This window comes from Arachis hypogaea, chromosome 15 (genome assembly GCF_003086295.3).
Source record: "Arachis hypogaea cultivar Tifrunner chromosome 15, arahy.Tifrunner.gnm2.J5K5, whole genome shotgun sequence".
Lineage (NCBI taxonomy): Eukaryota > Viridiplantae > Streptophyta > Magnoliopsida > Fabales > Fabaceae > Arachis > Arachis hypogaea.
In genome coordinates this window covers 105,859,016-105,886,696 of record NC_092050.1, presented here as the reverse complement: position 1 = coordinate 105,886,696, position 27,681 = coordinate 105,859,016, and the positions used below count along the sequence as shown (strand labels likewise).

Sequence of the window (27,681 nt, the reverse complement as noted above, 5' to 3'; positions counted from 1 at the left end):
CGGACTCCGAGTTAAATCAGATGTTTGAGTGAATGATCGGGTTCCGAGTTAGGTCAGATATTTGTCTGATTGAATGATCGGATTTCGAGTTAAATCGGATATGTTGAATGATCGGATTCCGAGTTAGGTCGAATATTTGTCTGATTGAATTACCGTTTTAAGGTCCGCAGTCGGATTGACTGATTGTGTCCGAATGATCGGATTCCGTTTTAAGGTCGGCAGTCGGAATGACTGATTGTATCCGAGTGATCGGATTGATAATATAGATCGGCATTATATGTTTATGCATGAAGCGAGAAATGAGTTGGTAAAATAAAATAAAATATTTATTAAGGAACCTTTGATTCCAAAGGCCTAGGTAGGCTAGCCTCGTTAAAACCTCTCCAAGCAAAACCCTTGTGGGAAAAATCTTGGTAGTAGGAAAAAGAGTACTGGCCTGTCCTTGGTTTTAACTATAATATAACTTTAAGGAAGATACATTCCAAGTGTTAGGTAGATCTTTACCCTCTAGGGTTTGTAGTCGGTAGGCTCCATTGCCGATTACTTCTGTGACTCGGTAAGGGCTGTCCCAATTAGCTGCTAGTTTGCCATGTGTTGATGGTTTCCTAGCTTGTTCTGTTTTCCTAATCACAAGGTCATTTATACCGAAGGATCTTGGATGAAGCCGTTGGTTATATCTTCAGGCCATATGCTATTGCATAGCTAAATGTTTGATTGCTGTGGACGATCTGAGCTCTTCAATGAGATCAAGTTCGGTTTGCCGAGCAATGTCTTGTGTAGTTTGGTCGGCCAATTCTTTGCGTAGTGAGGATTGGGAGATCTCTACTGGTATCACTGCGTCTGAACCGTAGACTAAACAGAAGGGTGTCTCCTTTGTGGTTGAGTGAATTGTTGTATTGTATCCCCATATGATCTCTGGGATAAGCTCGGCCCAGAGGCTTTTTGCATCATCCAGTTTCTTTCTTAGAGCATGTAGTATTACTTTATTTGCGGCTTCAGCTAAACCATTTGTTTGTGGGTGCTCTACTGATGAGAAGTGTTGTTTGATTTTCAAGTTCTGCAAAAAGGATGTGAATTTTTTATTGGCAAACTGGCGACCATTATCTGTGATAATGTGCCGAGGAATGCCGAATCGACAAATAATATATTTCCAAACAAAGAAAAGCATTTGTTGTGATGTAATCTTGGCTAGAGGTTGTGCCTCTATCCATTTGGAAAAATAATCAATTGCTACCACAAGAAATTTTACCTGACCTACTGCTGTGAGGAAAGGGCCGAGGATATCTATGCCCCATTGGTTGAACGGCCAACTAACCTCAGAACAGTGTAGGAGTTCGGCCGGGAGATGTGTAATCAGACTGTGTTTTTGGAAATTGTTACAGCTTTTAACTTTTGCTTGACAATCCTGTCATATTGTCAGCCAATATAAGCCAGCTCTGAAGATTTTTGAATACAGACTTCGGGCTCCGAGGTGTGTTCCACAGATCCCTTCATGTGCCTCAGCAAGTGCAAGCTCGGCTTCTGTTCTGCAAAGACATTTAAGCAATGGACGAGAAAATCCCCGTCTATATAGGCAATTATTATAAATTGTAAAAAAGGAGGCTTGTCGGTGGAAGTGTCGAGCATTTTTTACGTCGCCTGGCAAGATCCCTGTTTGGAGATACTGTATGTATGGGGATCTCCAATCTGCTTCCTTTGTTACACTTAAGACTTGTGTTAGTTCAATGCTTGGTTTAAGTAGTGTTGACTGATAAAGTGATGATCCATTTGGTTGAGTGCTGGCGAGTTTAGACAGAATGTCAGCTCGACCATTACTCTCCCTTGGTAAGTGCTGTATATCATATTTAGAAAATTTTGGAAGTAAATTTTGTACGACAGCCAGGTATTTAGAAAGCAAAGGGTCCTTAACTTGGTATAAGTTGTTTACCTGTTGGATGATAAGCAAGGAGTCGCAATATACCTTAAGTTCAGTGATGTTTAGGTCGGCAACGAGGCTAAGACTGGCAATTAGTGCTTCATACTCACTTTGATTGTTGTTTGCTTTAAATGAGAAGTAAAGGGAGTGTTCGATGACGTTGCCGTGACCATCGTCAAGTATGATACCTGTGCCACACCCCTGTGGGTTGGAGGACCCGTCGACGTATAAAGACCATTCGATGTAGTCTTCAGTTGTACTCGGTACTGAGAATTCGGTAATAAAGTCAACCAAAAACTGGGATTTGATGGATGCTCGGCCTTCGTACTTGATATCAAATTCGGATAGCTCCACCGACCATTTTACTAGTCGGCCAGCTAGCTCAGGCTTCTGCAGGACTTGCCACAAAGGTTTATCTGTTCGAACATGGATTTCATGGCTCTGAAAGTATGGTCGGAGTCTCCTGGCTGAGAAGACAAGGGCGAGGGCCAGTTTCTCAATGCTCGGGTATCGAAGCTCGGCGTTCTGTAAGGTTTTGCTAGTAAAATAGATCGGGAATTGTTTCTTTTCTCTTTCTGCGACAAGGGCGGAGCTTATAGCCCAGTTAGTGACAGATAAATATAAAAATAATGGCTCCTCTTGTAGGGGGGTTTGTAAAATTGGTGGTTTTGAAAGAGTTTCTTTGATGGTTGTAAATACTTGTTCGCATTCATTAGTCCATTGGGAAGAATTTTTGTTTTTTAAAGTCTGGAAAAAATATGAGGATTTAAAAGCTAGGCAAGGTAAAAATCTAGAAAGTGCAGCAAGTCTCCCTGTTAACCGTTGGACTTCTTTGATGGTGTGTGGACTTGTCATGTCTAAAATAGCTCGGCATTTTTCTGGATTTTCCTCAATACCTCGGCTAGTAAGCATGAAGCCGAGGAATTTACCGCTTTGAACACCAAATGCACACTTTTCAGGATTTAATCGCATGTTGTATTTTCTTAGCTATCCGAAGATTTCTGTGAGGTCATCAAGGTAATTTTTTCGTCGACGTAGACCTCAATGTTTCTGCCGATTTGTTTGGCGAAGATTTTGTCCATTAGACGTTGATATGTTGCACATGCATTCTTAAGATCAAATGGCATGACCTTATAACAATAGTTTCCATATTCAGTAATAAAGGCTGTCTTATTTTGATCGGATGGATGCATTTGGATTTGGTTATAACCAAAATATGCATCCATAAAGTTGAGTTTTTCAAAACCAGAGGCATTATCAACTAAACAATCAATAGAGGGTAAAAGGTAGGAATCTTTAGGGCATGCTTTGTTGAGATCGGTGAAATCAATACACATGCGCCATTTACCGTTATGTTTTTTAACCATGACGATGTTCGCCAGCCATATTGTGAATCTGATTTCTCGGATGAAGCCCGCGTTGATGAGCTTCTTGGTTTCTTCTAGGGAAGCCTGTTTTCGATCGTGGCCGAGATTTATCTTTTTCTGTGCTATAGGTCGGACAGATGGATCTAACGTTAACTTGTGTGATATGATGGATGGGTCGATGCCTGGCATATCAGCTGGGGTCCAAGCAAACAGGTCGGCATTTTGTTGTAAGAATGCTCGGAATGATGATTTGTCTTCTGAGGATAATGTTGAGCTGACGTATGTGAATTTGTCCGTGTTTTCTGTGAAATAGATTTTATCTAGGTCTTCTGTTAGGGTTAGCCTTTTTAGTGTTCCTGCTCTGGGATCAAGGTCGGCCAGCATGTGTTGGTCGTTCATGTTGCCGATATTGTGAACCTGGGCTTTTGTGTTACGGTTAGGTCTTTTGAGACTATTGTTGTAGCACTCCCTGGCTTCTCGGGCATCACTGTGAATGGTTGTAATTGTGTTGTCCTGCAAAGGGAACTTAACACAAAGATGAATTGTAGATACTATAGCACCGAACCTATTTAAGAAAGGTCGGGCCAAGTATTAAATTATAGGGACTGAAGCAATCAACAACTAAGTATTCAATGTCTGAAGTTTTTGACGAGGGAAACTTACCGAGTGTGGTTTGTAACCACACAGAGCCCATAACCAGGACTCGCTCGCCTGAGAATCCTACCAAGTCACCAGTGGAAGGTTGGATGACGTTATTGCTTAGTTTTATTTTCTGGAATGTTGAGTAGAAGAGAACGTCGGCGCTGCTGCCTGGGTCGAGCAACACCTTTTTAACTAGGAGATCTCCGAGCTGTAAGGAGATTACGACGGGATCATCCATATTTGCTACGCTGTTGTCATGATCGGTTGTCTGGAATGTTATCTGTGGAGATGTCGGCAGTGGTTGCTGTTGACTTTGATCGGCGTTGATGGAAAGTATAGCTCGGTAAGATCTTTTTCTTGCTGAGCTTGTGGCTCCGCCACCTGCAAAACCTCCGGAAATACAGTTAATTGTACGTGTTGGTAGTCCAGGATGGCTATTGTTCGGTTGGTCTCTATCTCGGCCATATTGTGTAACCGAGCTTTGGTCTCCTGAAGGATGTGCTTGCTGCTGCATGTGGCCGCTGATGTATTTGTCTAGGTGACCCTGTCGAGCTAGTCGCTCCAGTAGGTCTTTGGCGATGACGCAGTCGTCGGTATTGTGTCCGTGCTTCTGGTGGAAGGAGCAGTATTTTGATCGGTCAGTACCTTTTGAATCTGGGTAACTGCCAGCCTTTCTCGGTGGCTTGATTAATTTTGAATTCAAGATCTCCTTGATGATATCATCGTGCTTGGTGTTGAATTTGGTGTAGGTTTCATATCATGGAATTGGTTTGAAATTCTTCTTGTTGTCCCGTGTTTTGTCGTCGTCTCTATAGTGAGGCTTTTCTACTTTCCGAGCTTGTCGGAGTTCTTCGATGTCGATCTGTCCTTTAGCTTTTTCATGGAACTCGGCCATAGTTTTTGGTTTGGCCACAGTAATAGTTTCCTGGAATTTTCCTGGTTGTAATCCGCTTTTTATGGCGTGTAGTTCCACCTCAGGGTGGAGGTCGGGTATACTTATGGCTATCTTTGTGAAGCACGTCATGTAGTCCTTGAGGCTTTCGTGCTGGCCTTGCTTGACTGTGTTCAGGTAATCGGAGTCATGTAGATAGATGGCTGATCTAGCGAAGTGCTCCTCAAAGGGTTTTGATATGTCTCGAAATCGAGAAATGGAACCTGCAGGCAAAAAACAAAACCAATCAAGTGTAGGACCGTCTAAGTAAGATGGAAAATAACGACATAAAACTTTATCAGATGCACCGTTTACTATCATTATGGAGGTGAATTTCTTGATGTATTTCTTCGGATCACCTAACCCATCATAGGGAGTTAGGGTGGTCGGCAGAGTAAACCTTCGGGGTAGTACGAAGTTCATCACCTCCGCCGTGAATGGTCCAGGAGAGCTTTTCGGATCGTCATTCTCTATGTCTTTCTGAGCTTCCTCATTATGTTTGGGTTGCTCCTCTTCTTATCGAGCAGTGTATGAGACATGTGTTGGCCCTGACTACTGCTCGGCTTCTTCTGTCTATTCTTGTCGGTCATTATTTTCGGTTCGAATGTTATTCAAGTTGGCAATTTGATTTGCCATTCTTTGGTTCTCCTTGGCCACGGCTTGCCGCAACTCGGTTACCATCCGGAGCAATTCGGATGGCGTGGGTAGAGGTTGTTCAGCCATGACTTCAAACGGGAACCTCGAGGCCGATGATATATGGAGAGGTTTATTTTTTCGGCCCCACGGTGGGCGCCAATTGTTCTTGTATGGATACCTGGAGGGAGAGCTCAGTCTCTGGGAGTCGACGCCGAGCTATTATCCTCGGTACCGACCTTTAAGCCTTGTGATAATCCGAGCTTTACTCCAAGAGGGTGTCCAATCGTGTAGAGCTTTGAGCAAGAAACAAGGGGGGAGTGTACCTGCAAAGGCACTTCGAAGCTTAAGTTAGTATTGAAAATTCAATGTGTCTTTAGGATAGAAGATCATACCTTTTTATAGGTGATAGTGTATAAATCGGTTACATTCCTGCTTTATTGCCTGTATTAAAGAGCAATAATAAGGGTTTGGACATTTCACTTTTGTGAAGCAGTCCGTTAAGCTGATTTGTAATGTTACTTTTTAATAAATGACATTGATTGCCAATTAGTAACTATAACGCCGATTAATAACGTAAATTACTAAGTAATGACTGCAATGCTGAACTATAATGCCAATTTTCTGGGTAATAATGTGAATAATGCCGAGTTATGAATGATAAAGCCGATTTATGATATTGGATTTGTAATGGCCAAACCATGTGGTATATTGATCCTTGAGCACGGAATGTATATATACCATGACTTACTGTAGCTAATTGTTCGTCTATGTGTACACCACACGAAGTGAATGAAAAAACATGATTGTAACCACGAATGTGTTTCCTAAAATGGTTCCCTTCTACAGAAGAGTCTAAGAAGATTTCAAGTAATTCTTCAGGAGCATTTATTTGGGGCAAAGAGACTTTTCCTCCATTGCAACACATGTCAAATGTTTCATGGTGAAACAGACGTGCATTATAGTGTGTACATGTCCTTGTAGTAGGTAGTGTGGTTTGAAGCACTATTGTATTCTGTTAAAAATTTCGAGCACAATTGTGGGATGTTCGGACATGGTGTCTAATTTTTGCACTCGCATAAGAATATTAAAATATTATGTTAAAGATTTCTTTTTCTACATGTGCCAATAATTGTATGGTTAGGTACTCGGGTAGAATTCATTAATTATTTCATATTATTTTAGATAGTGAAATCAAGAGTGAACAAAGAATATGTATACAACTTCTCAATTGAGGTTTTTTTTTTTTTGAAAAATAAACGTAATTTTTAAAGATGTAGTATCTTTTCTAGATTTTTCTGTTGCCTAAACTCATATAAGATTGTCAAAGTTTAAAGTTCTAAGTAATATATGAGGTTAAATATATATTTAATAGAGCAAATCTTTATTCTAAATTATACTGAAATATACAAAGAATATTTTTAAAATAATATGATTCTATTGTGTTTTTGTTTGCTATTCAATTTTATGAAAGTTTTGAATGTCGCCCAGTAATTTATAATAATTTTAATTATATTTTTTAAAATTATTATGATAAATTAATGATACAATAAAAATTTTGTCCATTAAAATTGCATAAATATTTTTTATGGTCAACATGCATGGTGTACTTTTATTTTGTTATTTTTGTTGGTGTTTATGTTAATAATATTTCCTACATTATTAAATTTTAATTTGATAATCTTTTTATCATCAAGGTTTATTCCCTCGTTACTATAACAACGTTAAAGTTTATTTCCATCACTAAATGATATTATGTGTCTCATGATTTTTGCTATTGGATAACAGTTGTAGTAGCATTTTTTTAGTTAGTACTTAAATTAGTGATTCATTAAAAATTTTTCTTGTAACTCAAGAATGTATACACCGTTATCTATGTTTTTAATTCGAGGTATACATTATTTAGTTACCTATTAACTTGTAATTTTTAATATAACTTTTAATATAATATTTAGTTTTTTATTTTAAGAAATTAGAACACATTGTGCCATTAGTAAATTTCACCATTTATTAAATTCTTAATTTGTTAATGACCTTATAATAAAAAGGATCCATATAATTTGTACAGTTTATTTTTAAATACATGAGATAGGACATCAATATTTTTGTAGTATTTGTTAATTGTTGTTTTTGTGTTTAAATTATATTTTTTTGTTTAGTTTTTCTCTTTAATTTTAAAAGATATATGTTATTACAAAAATTTTATTATAAAGTTATTCTTATTATTATTAGTTTCATGAATGTATCAACTATTTTAAATATTTTATTTGTTAAGTATTTATTTTAAATTTTTTTATTAAATTCAGAATTTTGTTTACAATATATAGTAAGCATAATTTAAAGAGCAATATAGATAATAAACATAATAAAAATTCATTTGTTATTATGATAACTAATAAGCATAATAATACAATAAGTTTAACTAAACCCATTTTATATAGTAATGTATATTAATAAAACTTTATATTTATTCAATATAATAAATGTTTTAAATGATTATTATATGATGATGATAAAATGTTAGAAATATAAATAGAGTACTCATTATTCATATTTGCATGACTTCTAGTATTGTTTGTAGTTAGTTCATAAGAAGCAATTGGTTGAGGAATTGAATTAGTAGTAGTAATGGTGTCTCGACGTACACCTATATTTAAAAAAAATGAAAATTTTATATGTTATATACTTTTTTAAAAAAATAAAAAATTAGTGCTTAGCAATAAAATAAAGCGTGTTAATTAAGTTGGTTAATTTTGTTAATATTCTACATTAAGAAGATTTAATGTGCAGACAAAATAACTTATATCGATGTGTTTACATGTTTAAAGCATATAAAGATACTAACTAGGGGATCTATTACTTGGACCAACTCCGTTACCATGTATTTCAGTACCTATATTTTTAAAGAGCGATATAGAAAATAAGCATAAATTAAACTAATAAGAGAAGAATTAGTTATCATAATATTAGTTAACTTTGATTGCGTGAAACAAAATATCGGTAACTTTAATTATTTTAGAATTAATAAAAAATTAGTGCTTAGCAATAAAATAAAACGTGATAATTAAGTTGGTTAATTTTGTTAAGAAGATTTAATGTGTAGACAAAATAACTTATATCGATGTATTTATATGTTTAAAGCATATAAAGATACTAACCAGGGGATCTATTACTTGGACCAGCTCTGTTATCATGCATTTCCATACCTATATTTTTAAAGAGCAATATAGAAAATAAGTATAAATTAAATTCATAAGAGAAGAATTAGTTATCATAATATTAGTTAACTTTGATTGCGTGAAACAAAATATCAGTAACTTTAATTATTTTAGAATTGATCTATATTTTTTTATTATAATACAAATAGTTTTTTCTATGCTTCTATTATATTTTTTATACTATTTTTTTTTAAAGGTTTGAATCTCATCCATTAATGTTTGAGATATTTTAATTTATTTTTTAAATTTGTTACCATAAATTGATGATATGATGAGTATTTCATCAATTAAGACAATTAAGAATACAAAAATATGTTTAAAAAATAATTTATTTGTTATTCTGTAATGTATTCTTGTTTTTTTTGTGTTTACGTTGATAATAAAAGGAATTAATCTTTATAATAAAAGGAATTAATCTTTATTTATGCAGTGCTTTTTTAATCAAGAGAATAAAAAATAATAGCTCTTGTAATTTTTTTAACTGTTATATTTATATGTAAGTGAGATATATCCTAATTTTATTTTTATTTTTTAGAAATATATATCATTACCAAAGTTCTAAAATATGAGAACATAAAGAATTTAAAAAAATTAAATTAAAGTGTTGTTAAAAAATTTAATGTTACATTAATTTATTACTTTAATATATAAATTTTATTTTTGATTATAAAATCATCATGATAAACTTTAATATAAGAGTACTTTTTATTGTTAGTCTGACATGATATTATTTTTTTATTCTTTTTTAATATAAATATAAATATATAAATATTATATATTACATTATATATTATATTGTAGGATGAAAATAAAATATTAAAAAAATATTATTATTATTATTTTGAACATTAAAATTTTTTTTAAATTATTTTTATGGATGAATGATGTCTTAAAAAGTTGGATACCAAATTTTTAATGTTAACTTTATAACTTCATATATGATTGATGTGTTATTTGATTAAGAAAGACACTGCAGTGTATGTATAATTTCGTGATATATGTAAGACCCAGAATATTTGAAAAGTCTTATTATGATCGAGTCTCAAATCCTACAGTTATTTATAGCCTTAATTTCAGGGATTATTTTATTAAAGATAATTAAGGCAAGTTTTGATTTATTGGATTTGAGATAAGTTATGATTATTATCCAATTTCACAATTATTGGATTATTTTCTATATTTGAATTATAAAGTTGATAGTTATGAAATAATAAGGATTTTATATGATTTGGATTAGATAAGTAATATTTTAAATATTAATATTGCTATTTTAGAAAAATGAAGAAAATTAAGTACATTATTTCTAATTATTTGATTTGGGCATTTTATTGAAAATAATTTGTGAAATTGATGAGCAAAAATAGTATTTTTATACACTAATTTTGTTGGGTTAAAATTTGTTCCTAATTACTATATTACCCCTACTTTTATTTGAAATTACAAAAGTAACCCTAACCCTTATTTTCAAAAATGAAACCCTAATTTTTCCCAACCCCTAACCCTAACAGAAGCAGCCGTCACCCCTTCACCCTCTTCAATGAAAAACTTCAGAAAAAAAAGAAACAGAAAATCATGGAGGAGGGAGCTTGAGGAAGAAAGTAATCAGAGAAGGAAGAGAGGAAGGAGGCCGCGTTGATGCTGCTACCAATCCGCGCCGCCATGGTCGTCCCGTCCACGGCGCCATGAGCCGCGCCTTGCCGCCGGACTGTCTTGGATCTGCCACACGCGTTATCACCATAGAGAGAGGGAGCAACGCGATTGAAGAGAGGAGGAGGAAGGGAGCTTCACCGCGCCGTCACCCAGCCGGTCGCGTCTGCTGCCTCACCGCCGTCGTTGTCGCATGCGTCGCCGCCCCGTAGAGCCGCACCTTGCTGCCGATCTGTCGCCGGTCCTGCAGCGTCGCCATGGATGAAGCTTCTGCCACCACCATGAACTGTGAACAGAGGTGAGAAAGAGAAGGCTGCGATGGAGGGAACCGCTCCGTCCAATCTCCGCTTGTGCTGCCAGACCCGCCGCGACCAGCTTTCACAGGGTCGCCGTCAAGCCGTGTCGGAGGAGGAGCGCCACCGCCGTGCCTCCATCGTCACTGAGGACGCCGGTTGTCGCTGCCGCCATCAGAAAAGGGCTCAGGTCGCCGTCAATGTCGCTGCCGGATAAGGGAGCTGCATCTCTGTGATTCTGACCGTTGGGGATGGTCCTGTGACTTCCGGGATCTCTGGCGGAGCTCCGGGCTGAGCCTCTGCCGCTTGAGACCCTGCTGCTGTCGCCGGAAAAGGTTGCCGGTAAGGGTTTTCATTGTGGTTTCTATCCTTTTTGAATTCCGGAAATACTATAGTCGCTGCGTGTTGGTTTCAGATGTCGTGATTGGAATTTGTCGCCGCTGCCGCTTGAGGTGGCTGCCGGGCTATTGCCGAGCCGGCCCGGAGAACGCCGCTATTTCGGTTCAGCCGTCCTTTCTTAGTTTCGGTAAGTATTGATGTTTCGGAAAGCCACGCGTTAGTATTCTGTTGTGTTCAGTTAAGGAATATGAGTTTTGATAATGTGGGGTTGAGTCCTGATTATTATATGTTGCGAATAATGTTGCGATGGCTATTGCGAAAGTGGCTGGGAGCTGAGGTCTTGGTTGCCGTCAGTTCGGGTTGAGGCGTAAATGACTCTATGAGACGTTTGGATTATGGAATTGCGTTTTGAGGTAGGGGCGCTTTCCGAAAACTATATTTTGTATATTGGAATTATTACATATGGGTACTGATGTGAGGATGTGTATTTGGTGATTGTATCAGTCCTATGTATTGTTTGGTTGTTTTGTATGATTATGGGTGTTGGTTTAACTCGACTGTTGTGTGGCTCTGTGAAATGAAATGCTTTTGAAATCAATTCTTTTAAAGCTTTGAGATCGAGTTGAATCCGTTGGAAATTGATTTGAGTTGAATGGATTTTATTGAGAATGTGTAAAATAGAATACACTCTCGATTTCAGCCTGGCTGGCTTTAAATGATCTAGTTTTTGATAAATGATTGTTGCTGAACCGTTTCTTTAAAGCTTTAGAAATGAGTTTATTCGGCTGATAATGATTTGTTGTTGAAACAGCTTTCTTGAAATGTGGAATTGAGATGACTGTTGGATATTGGCTTGCCTTGGACTGATTTTAAAATTTGGGCTGTTGAAAAGGATTGTGAAACGGTTTAGTTGGGACCCGAACTGGGTGGCAAAGTCCAAGTTTTAGGGGAGGTGCTGCCGAAATTTCTATAAAATCCGAGTCTTTATTGAAATATTGTTTGGAGAATGATGAGTTAAAGACTTCTACTATTTTATTTGAATTATCAAGAAAAGAATGATTCATGCTTTTGAAATGAGTTAGTAAAAGGGGAAATTGTAATTTAGTCTTGCTTCTTAAAAAAAAGGCATTGTATCTCTTTCAAGAGAAAGTTATTTAGGTGAAACTTGTGTTTTAAAGCTGTTTGAACGTGAAAAGGGTTTATGCCTTTGAATTTGACTTGGGGGTTTCAATTAAAGAAGTTTCAATGGCTTTGAAAGAACCTGAATGTCTATTGACAAGTTTCATTTTGAAATATTTTGAGAAAGGTTTTAAGTACTCTTTGAATTCTGAATTCTTGCAAGACTAAAACAATTTGAACAGTTGAAACGTTCTAGAATTTATCATGGGGGTCGAAGTTGGTTTTGCCTAAGTAAAGGAAACGGCTTTGAAAGAAATAAATGATTACATGACTCGGTTTGGCTTAGATCCTATTTTATTACTCAAATCGGAAAGCCAAGGTTTTAATGATTTTAAATGAATTTGGCGAAATGAGTTATGTTATACTCCCCTAAAGACTTGGGACTCTGTCGAGAAACTTTTGTTATAAAATCTCATTGTTGGATGGGTGTTTTTGAATATCTCAAAGAGGTTTTTAACTTGCCATGATTATGGAAGTTTTGGATAGAGGATGCCGAGAGTGGCATTGTTTTAAAAGGGGAATTTACCTTGAGTAAAAGTGGCTTATGAGCCTGAGATGATTTGAGAAATGAGATCTTTAAAGCCAAGGCTGAAAAGAGTTGAAACTTGATTTCAAAGTGAAATGAATTGAGAAAATGATTTATGGCTTAAATGCCGATTTCATAAATCTGATGATTTTGAATGGTGGAAGTGCTGTTTTATTATGAGCCGGAATGGCTATGTATGATTATGAATATTGACTGGTTCTGGATTGAACCGTGAGCCGGAATGGCTGTGTGTGATTATCAATATTGGCTGGTTCTGGACTGAACCGTAAGCCGGATGGCTGAGATGGATGTTGATCCATGGATGAGAATGAATGCATGTATATGCTGAATTATTGATAATTGTGATTTTGCACTTCCACTATCTGAGATACGAGTTTCCCTGGGTAGTAGCAGTGGCTAGCCACCACGTACTCCAGGTTGAGACTTGATACTCTGTTGACCCTATGTCGTAAGTGTGGCCGGGCACTATGAAAGCCCCGGATGAGCTCGCCCCCGTAAATATTCACCAGTGAGGGTGATGGATATGGATCATGATTATGATCAAGTTTATGATGAGTATAACTCGAGTTGGGGATGCGTGACAGAGGGACAGTCCAATGGTTAGCTACCAGGACTTGTCGGGTTGGCTCTATAACCGACAGATGATATCATCAGCCACTAGGGACAGGTATGCATCATATGCATTTGTGTGACATTGGTTGGGTGTGCATATTATACTTGGTTTGCCTATGTGATTAATTGCTAATTGTTCTACTTGTAATAACTGTTTGTTTGTGCTTGAACTTCCTATCTGTGTTTGTATCTGGGACTCTGTTGGATTGTGGTGATTGGTTGTTGGTTGGATTGTTTGGGCCTAGGGCCGTGGTTGGAAAGACATGAACTGATGGTTGATTTCGGTTTTGTGGTTCTGGTTTGGAATAAAATTATGAAAGGCTATTTTGGTTCAGCATAGATAAACCGTTTTGAAAGGCTTTTGAGTTTTTGAGAATTGAACTGTTCCTCTTTCAGAAAAGATTTCAGATTTCTATTTATTGTAAACCGTTGTTTTTGAAAAGAGGCATAAGACAGTTATTAATCACTGGTACGGTTTATCTTCACGTATCCTATTACAGTAATTTCTAAAAACCCTCTACTGAGAACCCTTTCGAGGATGATGTTCTCACCCCCCTACATTTTTCCCCTTTCAGGATATGGCGCAGAAGTTACGAAAAGTTTATTTAGTTGTTGTTGAGATGTTTTGTATTGTGTTAGTTATGGTTTATTGTACCCTCACCTTTATCCTGATATAATCTGTAAGAGGGATAGGGATTGTATTGGATTATGTTTGTAATATTATTTTTATATATATTTGTATATATATATGGATGTACTCTTTATGAGTTTTGTAAGTTGTATGGTATTTATGGATGTATGTTATCGGACGAAAGAATTTTTGGGAGCGGTATTGCGATTTAAAGTTTTAAACAGGCTCATATTTTAGTATTAAATAGTATAAGTGTCGTCGTAATGTTCGAGCTATCAGAGTTGCGCAGCCGGAAGCGTGAGCTTTGGTAGTTAGGGTGTTACAATATATATAAAATAAACCATGCATAGTAATATTAATTTGATTAATTTTGTTACAGAATATCAATGATAGAATAGCAACCAATTATGTTATTTTGATTTCTGTTACTTGTGGCAGTTCTATTGTCATGCGCTTCCATTCCTGTATTTTTGAAAAGTAAAACATAATTATTAAGAATTAATTCAATTCATAACAAAAAAAAATTAAATTTAGTTATCGTGTTACCTATAACAAATTGATGATAGGTGGTAGCTCTGGCCATTTGTCTAATTGTAGTCTGGCTATCCCTATGTTTGTAGTTAATCGGTACCTCCACCTGTGTTTGGCATTGGAGTTGGAATTGAAGTTGTATCAGTTGATATGGCAATTTGTTTTCCTTGGCAAATCATCTCCCGATAACTTGCACGTCTTTTAACTAGGTGTTGTTATCATTGTTCTTCGGTCATATTCTGTCTTCTTCGTCTAGCATAATCTTAATGAGTACACTTTTATATGTAAACCATATGTTGTAGATTTAATTATTCCAATGACTTTAGTTAATAATAATAATGATTTATTTTTCTTTATAATTTAAATACTATTGTCCCATTGAAATAACTATTAATAAAATAATTATATTTTATATACTATTAGTTATTGTACTATAATGATATATTGATCACTTATATACTATTGTATTATGGACTATTATTTATATCATTATTATCATTATAGTATAACGTTGTTTATATTTTAATAATTTTTAAAAAATATCATGAAAATTAAAGATAAAAATATAATTAATAAATTTAATTTTAAAATATCATGTATCCTGAGTACGTAGTGTCAATTTTCTTTATTAGGAGTGGTTTAGTTTTTAAATTCTGTCGTGGGTAAACCCATTTTTTAAAAAAAAAAGAAACAAGGGCAAAAGAGGAAGAAAGTTTTGGATACTAAACCTATGTATCCCCATTATATATTGGTATAGTTTAAGAAACAAGTTGAGCATAGTAACAACTATATTTTTGATGAAATTGTTAACATAACAAGTTCAATGCATGTACGCATCTGTGAGCAGAGTTTACATGAGCTTGCAAACAAGTGCGTTTTTACGAGTAAAATCTAGGTCCTGGCTCAGTATAATAACAACCATAGTAATAGCTATAATTGAACCCTGTCATTTTATCAAACACAACATAAGCATTCATTCACACAGCAACGAGAATACATTTATTTTTTTTAATAAAGAAAATCTAAATAATGTACTTCTTGTTCAATTTAATTATATTCGTATTAAAGAAGAGACTCATTGATGACAAGTCATTTTAGGTTAGTTTTACTAGCAATTTTTACTTGTTTTCATTAGGTTTCATGCATTTCTTGCACAATAAGTAAGTGATTGGAGTAGAATTTCATGTCTATCTTGATTCAGTCAAACATTGTGATTTTATGTAGTATCATGAGATTTATGTAAGAATTATGTGATTATAATGAATGATGTAAAATCCTATGATTTTAGCAAGGCTTTGATTGAATGTTTGATTGATGACAGATGAAAAGAAGAAACAGAGAAGGAAGCAATCCAGAGGAACACTACGCTCAATTGAAGAATGCTACGCTCTCTAGTGACGCGCACGTGAACAGAACGCTTACGCATAGGGCAAGAATTTTGGAAGACCCACGCGTACGCATGGGTATGATCAGCGCTTATTAACAAAGAGAGCGCTACGTTATCTGAACAAGTGCCTGCGACAAGTTTAAAATTTGGGATTGAATATTTGGCATCGATGCGCACGCGTACATGACGCGTACGCGTGGATGCAACAATGGTGAAGAAGCACACAAACGCGTGGATGGTGCGGAAGCTTGGAATTGATAATTTGCCATCTACACGCACGCACAAAGGACGCGCACGAGCGCTCGTTTAAAGAACGCTACCAGGGACGCGCACGCATGCATGATACGCGCGAGCATGGCTGAGGCTGGAGATAGTATCGACGCGCACGCATATGTTACACGTATGCATCGATGTGCAAAAACGCAGGGGATGCGCACGCACAAGGGACGTGTATGCGTCGGTGAATGAGCGTTGTGCTCTCTTTGAGAACGCTACGTTCTCCTGCAGCTGCAACCAAGTACCTTTTCTGACCCACTTCATCAAAGGCCAAAAAGCCCACTCCAAGTACTTGATGACTAATTGGAAAGTGTATAAATAGAGGAAAATTTGATTTCATTAGGGATGGATCTTATCTTTTTTTACCTTTTCTTTTAGTTCTTCTTTTAGGAGTTCTTTAGAATTTTAGATCTGATTTTAGTTTCTTTCTGTTTTCCTTTCTGTTCTTCAAGTTTTTGCAATTTTTCTTCTCTGTTTTGTTCTAGAGCAATGATGAACTAAACCCCAATTTCATTAGGGGGAGGAGCTCTATTGTAATTCCAATGAATCAATGAAATTCTTCTTCTTCTCAATTCAATTGTGTAGCTATTGGGTATCTTCTGCTTTTACCGTGAATTATTCACTCTGGAAGGGGGTTTAATTTAGTGAATGCTTGTGTGAGCCTCGGAAGGGGAATCACTTGCATTAGAATTGGAGCTCTATCCTTTTTCAGCCTGAATCAGATTTTTGCTCAACTCCCTCAATTTCAGGCTGAAAAAGGACTGCTGATGCTGTTGGATTCTGACCTCCCTGTACGCAAAGTGGAATTTCTGGAGCTACATAACTCGAAATGGTGCGCTTCCAATTGCGTTGGAAAGTAGACATCCAGGGCTTTCTAGCAATATATAATAGTCCATACTTTGCTCAAGGATAGACGACATAAACTGGCGTTCAACGCCAGTTCTCTGCCCAATTCTGGCGTCCAGCGCCAGAAAAGGATTAAAAGTTGGAGTTCAACGCCAGAAATGGGTCCAAACCTGGCGTTGAACGCCCAAAATGGCCTTATGCACGTGAATTGCTTAAGTCTCAGCCCCAGCACACACCAAGTGGGCCCCAAAAGTGGATCTCTGCACCATCTATCATAGTTTACTCATCTTTTGTAAACCTAGGTTACTAGTTTAGTATTTAAACAACTTTTAGAGACTTATTTTGTATCTCATGACATTTTAGATCTAAACTTTGTACTCTTTGACGGCATGAGTCTCTAAACCCCATTGTTGGGGGTGAGGAGCTCTGCTGTGTCTCGATGAATTAATGCAAGTATTTCTGTTTTCCATTCAAACATGTGTGTTCCTATCTAAGATATCCATTCGCGCCTAACTATGGAGAAGGTGATGATCAGTGACACTCATCACCTTCCTCAATCCATGAACGTGTGTCTGACAATCACCTCCATTCTACATCAGATTGAATGAATATCTCTTAGATTCCTTAATCAGAATCTCCGTGGTATAAGCTAGATTGATGGCGGCATTCATGAGAATTCGGAAAGTCTAAACCTTGTCTGTGGTATTCTGAGTAGGATTCAGGGATTGAATGACTGTGACGAGCTTCAAACTCGCGAGTGCTGGGCGTAGTGACAGACGCAAAAGGAGGGTGAATCCTATTCCAGCATGATCGGGAACCTCAGATGATTAGCCGTGCTGTGACAGAGCATTTGGACCATTTTCACAAGAGGAGGGGATGTAACCATTGACAACGGTGATGCCCCAACACACAGCTTGCCATAGAAGGACGTGCGTGCGTGAATCAGAGGACAAAGGAAAGTAGAGATTCAGAAGACAAAGCATCTCCAAAACTCCAACATATTCTCCATTACTGCATAACAAGTAACCTTTAACCCATGCTCTCTTGTTTATTCGCAATTCAACTGATAAATACAATTGACTTCTTGATTAAGAATTACAAGATAGCCATAGATTGCTTCAAACCAACAATCTCCGTGGGAGGAGATCGTCGTTGGAGGAGATCGTCGGAGAACGCAAGATGTCATACCTTCGTTTCGGAGAATGCCGCTGAGTAGATCGTCACCGGAGCAGTCGCTGGAGAAGATTGTCACACAGATTGTTGTTTCAGGTTTTAGTCGCTAGAGAGTGCTGCTAAGAAGATCGCTGCAGCAGCTTCACTTTTTTAGGGTTTCACTTTCACCAAATTAGCATTAGGGTTTTCCTTGATTTTAAGCCTTTTTTTTAAATAATGGCTTCGATAATAGTGGTTGAAAACCACCAAAATCACCAAAAAAGTGCCATTTTAAAAAACTTAATTATGGCAACATCATAAAATATCATAATACCCGAATATTATGGCGGTTCTTTAAAATCACCGTAATATAAATGCCATTTTAAACATTTTTTTTATAATGCCGGCTAACCGATCTTAAAATCCAGGGTAACTCCTTCATAATATGCTTATACAAAAATTCAACTCTTAATAATCCAAAATATAAAGATATTTGTCTTCATCCAAATTAATTGTTCATTAGAAAATCTTTCTCTTTTTTTTTTTTGCTACACATTGTGATTGTGGCCTAAGTTAATAAATTATTATAATTGAAATTTTCTTTTTTAGCGAACATACCTGATAACAATCAAGGCCCCCTTAACGAGCAGTATCTTGTTGGTTATCTTTCTTATAACTTGCTACAAAATGGCATGATACATATATTCCTTAAATAAAACAGAAAGTTGTGAATTTCATTTCGGGCATTACATGATTGCAAAGTGTTCTTGCCTGATTACCTGGACGTGACCTCAGCTAGGGGAGCCGACGCCGAGCTTTAGCCTTCAATGCCGAGCTATAAGCTGGGATGATCCGAGCTCTTCGTCCAGAGAGATATCTCATCACAGAGAGTATGAAAAAAGGGGGAGTGTACCTGCAAAAGGTACTCCGATGCTTAAGTTAGTACTGAGAATTCAATGTATCATTTGAAGATAAAATATCATACCTTTATAGGTGAGATGAAATAGGTCGATTACGTTTCTATTGATCATCTGAATTGAAGAGCAATTAATAGGTTTTAATAAATGATAATGTCTAATCGGACGTTTTTATTCCAGGATGTAGTCCATTGAGTCTGATTGTAACGTATAACGCCGAGTTATAATGTAAAGTGCCGAGTTATGGTGCATAATGCCGAGTTATTGTATATAATGCCGAATTATGACATCGGATTTGTAACATCCGTATCATAGCCTCCAAGCTTAGCCTGGCTATATTTTGATAAAGCAAGTTGAGCTTTTTTTAGTTATAACTCGGCGATTTGAGTTATAGGTATGGAGCCTCCAGATCAACTTATTTTATTAAAATAATGAATAATTTGAATTTCAGACGTGATTTGAAGTTAACGTGTATTGAAAAGTGTAGTAGTCTTGTCATTGATTGTGCCTTTAATTTTTCCAATGTAAATTTGAACCGTTGATTTAATAGATGCAACGGTTAGGTTTTTCATGGAATTGAATAGTTAATTTGAATAGTTGCTGAGACGATTTTGATAAAAGTGAATTGGTTGGGCGAGAATATTGAGTTAGTTCACCGTTGTTTGGTGATTTGATTGAGTTTGATTGCGCATGTGTAAACGATGCGACTTTGAATTGAAGATTTGTCGCGAATGGATAAGTGTTTGTACTTGTATGATATGTGATTGAGTTTGTTGACTGTTAATAGTCATAGTTCGGAATTGAAGATTGAGTTTGATTGCGCATGTGTAAACGATGCGAATTTGAATTGAAGAGTTGTCACGAATGGATAAGCGTTTGAAGATCGTTGATATAGATCTGATGATAGTTGATATAGATTTGACAATGACTGATAATGATTGATATAGAAACGATAATGATTGATATAGCTCGGATAATGATTGATATAAATCTGAAAACAGAGATAATAGATATAGATTTGAAAATAGAAAAACAGATATAGGTCGGTGAATAGAGATAACAGATATAAGTCGGCAAATAGAGATGACGGATATAAATCGGCAAATAGAGATAACAGATGTAGATCGACAAATAGAGATAACAGATATAGATCTGCAAATAGAGATGATAGATATGGATCAGAAAATAGATATAACAGATATACATTGGCAAATAGAGATAACAGATATAAATTGGCAAATAGAGATAACAGATATAAATTGAAAAATAGAGTTGATTGATATAAATCGAAAAATAGATATAGATCGAAAAGTAGAGACGACTGATATAAATCGGCAAATAGAGATGATTGATATAAATTAGAAAATAGATATGACAGATATAGATCAGAAAAACAGATATAGATCGGCAAATAGATATGACAGATATAGATTGGCAAATGGGGATAACATATATAAACATGAATATAGAGATGATTGATATAAATCGGAAAATAGATATAGATTGGCAAATAGAGATGACTGATATAAATCGAAAAATAGAGATGATTGATATAAATTGGAAAATAGATATAGATCAGCCTTTTTCGGGCCATGATGATTTACTATATGACCTTTGTTTACAAAGGTGCAGGTAAGTTTGAAGTCATTTGAAGGAAATGGGACCTATAGAAAGAAGGGTGTTTATTTCGAGGCCCCACGGTGGGCGCCAATTGTTCTTGCCTGATTACCTGGACGTGACCTCGGCTAGGAGAGCCGACGCCGAGCTTTAGCCTTCAATGCCAAGCTATAAGCTGGGATGATCCGAGCTCTTCGTCCAGAGAGATATCTCATCACGGAGAGTATGAACAAATGGAGAGTGTACTTGCAAAATGCACTCCGATGCTTAAGTTAGTACTGAGAATTCAGTGTATCATTTGAAGATAAAATATCATACCTTTATAGGTGAGATAAAATAGGTCGGTTACGTTTCTATTGATCATCTGAATTGAAGAGCAATTAATAGGTTTTAATAAATGATAATGTCTAATCGGATGTTTTTATTCCAGGATGTAGTCTGTTGAGTCTGATTGTAACGTATAACGCCGAGTTATAATGTAAAGTGCCGAGTTATTGTATATAATACCGAATTATGACATCGGATTTGTAACAGCCGTATCACAAAGTATATATATGATATGAATAATTGCTTTCAAAGCTTATCAAACCCTACTTTTGGCCTAAACTTTAGTAAATAAGAAATAGTAAGATAATTATATACATTTAAATTCATGGTATGTCTAAAATAAGCACAATAATTTTATGTACATTGGATTGTAATATTTATATATATCATTAGATTTTATTAAATGAAAAATCAAAGACTATATATTTGATCCACTCTAATAAATATAGAATATCCTAATACATAAATAAATATCTTTTAATATACGATACTTTAAATGACAACATAATTTTTTATTTTTAAGTATAAAATACATAAATACAAAAATATAAGTATTTTTTATTCATTAAGATTAAATATTGTGTATGAAAATTTTATAATATTAAAAATTATATTAAAAAGATATTTTAAACTACAACATAAAAATATAAAATAATTAAATTTTATTTTATATTACTTGATGAATAATTAGATTATTATATTCAAAATTTATTAATTAACTATTTTTGTTAAACATATTATTGTATAATATAATATTTTATCAAAATATTTAGAAAAATATAACTTTGTTTAAAAATTATATATAACACATATAAACATTAACTTTTTTTTTTTTGTTTTTTCAATAGTTTTTAAAAAAATTAAATAAATAATATATTTTTAAATACATGCCCGCCAATTATATATTCACTTATATTAGTAGGACTTAAACTAATGAAACTTACGAAATTAAAAATATCAAAAACTGTATACAAAGTAATCACAGACTCATTAAAGAATTGAAAAAATAAATTATACCCATATATGGGTTTATATAAAAAATTGAAAAAAATAAATTATATTATTTATTCAATTTTTCTAAAAAATACATTGAAAAAATAAAGAAAGTTAATATTTTCATGTATTATATATAATTTTTTAAAAAAATTATATTTTTACAAATATTTTGTTAAAAAATTATATTATATAATAATATAATTAATAAAAGTAGTTAGTTAATAAATTTTTTGAATATAATAATTTAATTATTTATTAAGTAATATAAAATAATTTAATTATTTTATATTTTTATGCTACAATTTAAAATATTATTTTAATATATTTTTTTAATAATTTAAAAAAAATTTTGTATAATAATTAATTCTAATGAATAAAAAATATTTATATTTTTTGTATTTATATATTTTATATTTTTTAGAACAAAAACTTCCACCTTCGTATAATTAAATAGGTAATATCCTTCCTAATATGTGTATACTAACTATTAAATTTTTCATATATTAAATAATTGTAATAATAATATAATAATGTTAAAATCAGGTAACATATTATGTTTTACTCTTAGATTTAACAAAATACATTTTTAATAAATTATATATAATGAAAAATATTTTGTGAAAGATTTTTATACACCAAATTTTTAGTATATATATATATATATATATATATAAAAGTCTAGTCGAGTTAAAGAATAAAAAATTATACTAGCAAAATAAAAAAATTTAGAAATAATAGAAAAATATGATCTTATTTTATATTTTTTAATTATTATTGAAATAATTGGATGATATTAAATATAATAAATATTTAATTATAAATATTATATATATAAAATTATAAATATTAAATTTATAAAATAATTTTAAATTATATCTACTTAATATTACCACAAAATAAGAATAAAAAAGACTAAAGGAGAGAGTCATGAAGTGACATATATATTAGAGAGTTTGAAGAATAAAAGAATATACATCAGTCACTATTACATACATATGATACATATACGTAGTTGATATATATTATTTATCTAGTTTTTATAAAAAAAACAAAAAATTAATATTTCCATGTATTATATATTATTTTTAAATAAATTATATTTTTACAAATATTTTAATAAAAAATTATATTATATAATAATAATTTTAACAAAAGTAGTTAGTTAATAAATTTTGAATATAATAATCTAATTATTCGTCAAGTAGTATAAAATAAAATTGAATTATTTAATATTTTTATGTTACAGTTTAAAATTTTTTGTAATATAATTTTTAATATTATAAAAATTTTCTTGCATAATAATTAATTTTAATGAATAAAAAATATTTATATTTTTTGTATTTATATATTTTATATTTATTTATTTAAAAATAAAAGATTATATTGTTATTTAATGTATTGTATATTAAAAAATATTTATTTATATACTAGGATATTTTGTATTTATTAAAGTCCATCAATACTCTTCTTTTATATTAACCTTTAATTTTTATTTAATGAAATCTAATCATGCATATAAATATAACACATTCAATATATACATAATTATATATTATGCTCATTTTAGACATACTCTAAACTTATCCTTTAATTTGTTGCACAAAAAATATTGCATAGATGAACTTCAAAATAATATATAACCTAAACGAAGATGTTTTGATAGATGATTGATTATACGGCAATGGACAAAATAAAAAATAAAGAGATGAAAACAAATAAGTTCAATTCTTATTATTAAAAAGAATAATAAAATCTCATCTTAGGTGATTTTTTTATTGTTTTATAAAAATACGATCAGTATATAATAAGACACAATAATATATATCATTTAATTCATGTAATTAAACTTACTTAATGAGATAAGTCATTTTTTGTGTATCAATTAAATAATTTAATTTTGATATACTAATAATATAAATAAGGGGGTGGATTTAATTATACATCATCATGTCAATAAAAAATAAATTTTTCGCATCACATTTAAAAAAAACAAATATAATTAAATAATAATATAAAATATGTTACATTATTGTTTAATTCGAAGTTGAAATAAGTGTTTAGAAAGGCAATGATGAGTCAATGAGTCATGCGTCATTTTTCAATTTATGTTAATTTCTAGAAGGAACCAACTTTTTGAAAAACTTTTGTGCATAGTAGATTGAACTAGAGAGATGAGAAACTGCAAGGTTCCCTGTGAGCTTTTCCCCACTTCTCCAATTTCACCATCCTCTCCTTCATGTGAAAGCAATGCAAGATATGGGGACCCCCCAAAAGCCCTTCAATCTGTGAACAATTTTGTGATAAAAGTGTTACCCGCTATTCCAAACTCCTTGTCCCATGCAAGCAAATGAAATGAGAAAAAGGCCTTAAAAGACATTAAAGGGCAAACAATATAGTTTAGGTAAGGTTACCCTTAGCACAAAACAGGTACACGTATATAGTTCCTTTAAAATCTGACATTTTGTTTGGTATATGTCAATTTTTCTCATTTACATAGGCATCCTAAGCTTAATTGTACATCATGATTAATTGATTGCTTGAATTATATATGTATGGTGGTTGGATTGAACACTATAGTAAGTGTAGCCATTCTCTTTCTCCCCAAAATTCCTCTGCCTACTATGACAACCCCCACCTTCTTACAATGCCCCATCTAGTGAAAGTTTTGTGGCGTATTGCAAATTATATATATGTTACTGTTTTTTTCCTAACTATAGTGCACTCTTCGGAACCCTATACTTTTTTGTCGGTGTGTAGAAAAATGGATACCCAAAAACAAAAAGTGTAAATCACCAACTCACCCTTTAAAGGATTGAAAACGATGACCTGGTTTAGTGGTGAAATTTTTTGTTTTGCGGTAATTACATCGGGGTTCAAGACTTGGTTTAGGCCAATAATGAATGAGAACTTTTAATATTGTGTATGTGAGTATTGTGATATTAGAATGTCTAAGATTGAGAATTGTCTAACTCAGCTTAAAAAAAAATCTTCGAAAATACTAAGCTTTTTCAGTACTCGGATATATTTTGTTTTACAAGTTCTCCTAAATTCATCATAGTATATCGTTCAAGTATCACATACTTATTATATAGTTCTCTTATAATGTGTTTAAAATGAGTGTCAGTAAAACAAATATGACAATGAAACAGAAACATTAAAGTCCACTTTTCTAAGATTCATAATGAAGCAATGTATTTCAATCCTATTATACTCTGTATTTCTATTTCTACTCTACCAAACATTTCTGTAACTCCTACATCTATGTATTTGAGTGTCTGGGATATTAATCGCAATCAGACGTATAATTCCATTCTCAATATTGAATTGTTTAAGTACTAAATTTCTTGTTTATTTATAAATAAAATATTTTACTTGTATTTTCTTTCTCATGCGTTAAGTTAAATCTATTTTTTAGTCTTAGTTGATAGAATGTTAGATTTATATCTAAGAGTGAAAAGTAAGTGTCAAATCAATCATTTTAAAATCTGGACCAAAAATCAATCCATTCAACTGTTGATTAGAAATCAACCACTAGATAAGCTTGGTTTAGAAAAAAAACCAGTTGCTAGTAGCAAATCAGTAAAAACTAAAAAAATAAGTCAAAAACTAATAAATTGATTGAACTAATATTTTTTTAGTGATTAATCAATTTAGAAACATAAAATATATATTTTTTAAATATATATATATTTTATATACAAATATATTATTATATTACATCTTATTCAGTCTATATTAAATTTTTATTAAATCTTTAAATTTTACCGATTTACTAACCAATTTTTTTAGAACATTGGTAAAATCTTAATAGAACAAGATAAATACCCAAAACACTACCTCTCCCTATAAACGTGAAAGAAAGAGCTTCAAGTATCATGTCGTTGATGGTGAATTGCCAAAGGATGTACCACTTGCGAAGAACAATGAAATCAATGTTATAACCTTTTAGTTTGGTCCCAACGACCTACCAAACTCATGGTACTTTTATATTTGGCCAAATATCTTGCTGTCTAGTATCTGCTGCTTCGGTTAATTATATTAGAGGAGCACATTGAAACTACATGACAACCTTAGCCATAAGTTGTCTTCATCTGATTAATTACATGTCAATTTAGGAAGGTGTTTGCTTTGTTTCGGTGCAGTGATTAATCTATACATATCGATATAATAAAAATAAATAAATAAATAAATAATTGTTAGATAGGTTATATTTTCTTAGTCATTTTTTATAAAAGGTTATTTATCTATACATAGACAAAATCGCCTCGCACACTGTTCTATTTGCAGCAGGTTGGATAGATAATCCTACCGAATTAGTTCGAATTGCGTATCTGCAAGTAGAATATATTACCAATTCTACTGATACATATAAATTAGTCACCGTATCGAAACAAACACGATTTGAGAAACAATACAAAAGTCTATACGGATTTAGCTTTGCCATTTTGCATACTAATAATTGCACCTCTCATTATGAAATTGTTTGTCTTAGATCCGGTTATTAATCGTGTTCTGTTTAATCAATCATCTTGTACCCTCTTAGAAGGAATGATAATAAAATACAAATCCCGCTAATTAACAGTATAAGATTTGCACAATAATTCTTTTCTTTCTCTTAATCATTGTCAACATGAGTAGTCCATTATGGGTAATTAGCTTAAGAAAACTACAAAATCATTTGACCATAAAAGTTGCAGTGTTCTGTTCTCTATTATAAATGTTTCGATTCACTCAATAAACATAACTTTCTTCTATTTGATTAACTGATTTTGTAAAACCTGGTATTTCTTCTGTTTGCTATAGGCCGAGGTCATTGACGTTAACCCTTTTTTATCATTATTTTATCACGGTTTGTTGATTTCTATTTTTATTATTTCCTACTTTTTATTTAGTCCTTTGTTTTTTCTTTAAAAAAAATTATAAAAGAAAAAGTGAAAATAGTAAAGGTTTTCACGTTTTCATTTTTTTTATTTTTTTCTTTTAAAAAAATTTTTAAAGACAAAATAGCATTAATAATTTGTTAGATTTTGAACTCTCTTTTATATGGAGAAAATATTCAAATATTCATATTTAAATTCATAGTTATTTTTCGTTGACAGTAGAATAATTGAGATTGAGTTAAGATTGGGTACTTTACATGATTAAGGTAGTTAACTAAAAATTTAGATTAGATAAATTAACCAAATTGATTTTACATGATAAAAATATAAAACTGATTATTAACCGATTAAAAAATTAAAAGAATTAATTTGTAATTGGTTATTAAAATTAAAATATTGATTTTGAAAAAAATTTAACCAGTTTTTGCATAAAAAAACCGATTTTTGCACACACAAAAAGGTTTAACATAGAAAAATTGATTTTTGCATAAATTAAACTCTTCTAAGAAATCAACCTTCTTTGTAAATTCGTAACTCATACATTATTATTAGATGATGCACTATCAATTGTCAAAGATGTTGTTCAACTTCTAGCTATTCAAGCAAATTTCAACATTTTAGGACACAATCTCTCCAGTGTGGTTGGTGACCTGGCAAAAATTTAATATTTTCTTCTACAACTTTCAGTCCATATCGATAAAATGAACCGTTGAACACATATTTGTTTAAACTTCAAACACGATTTGTTAAGCAACAACTACAGATTAAGTTGCATAAACACATCCAAAACTAAGGGTT

The 27,681-nt window shown here is 33.1% G+C and overlaps 1 protein-coding gene across 1 annotated transcript; it reads right to left on the bottom strand.

Annotated features, from left to right (window-relative positions):
* Positions 1 to 691: 691 nt before the first annotated feature.
* On the bottom strand, positions 692 to 10,636 carry LOC140179279 (uncharacterized). Its single transcript, XM_072217987.1, has 10 exons — positions 10,506 to 10,636; positions 10,352 to 10,422; positions 4,754 to 5,079; positions 3,980 to 4,651; positions 3,264 to 3,795; positions 2,956 to 3,176; positions 1,928 to 2,440; positions 1,665 to 1,831; positions 1,459 to 1,565; positions 692 to 1,104 (listed from the first exon to the last, which is right to left on the bottom strand). The coding sequence occupies exons 1-10, from the start codon at positions 10,634 to 10,636 to the stop codon at positions 692 to 694; spliced, it is 3,153 nt and encodes a 1,050-aa protein (XP_072074088.1).
* Positions 10,637 to 27,681: the final 17,045 nt, after the last annotated feature.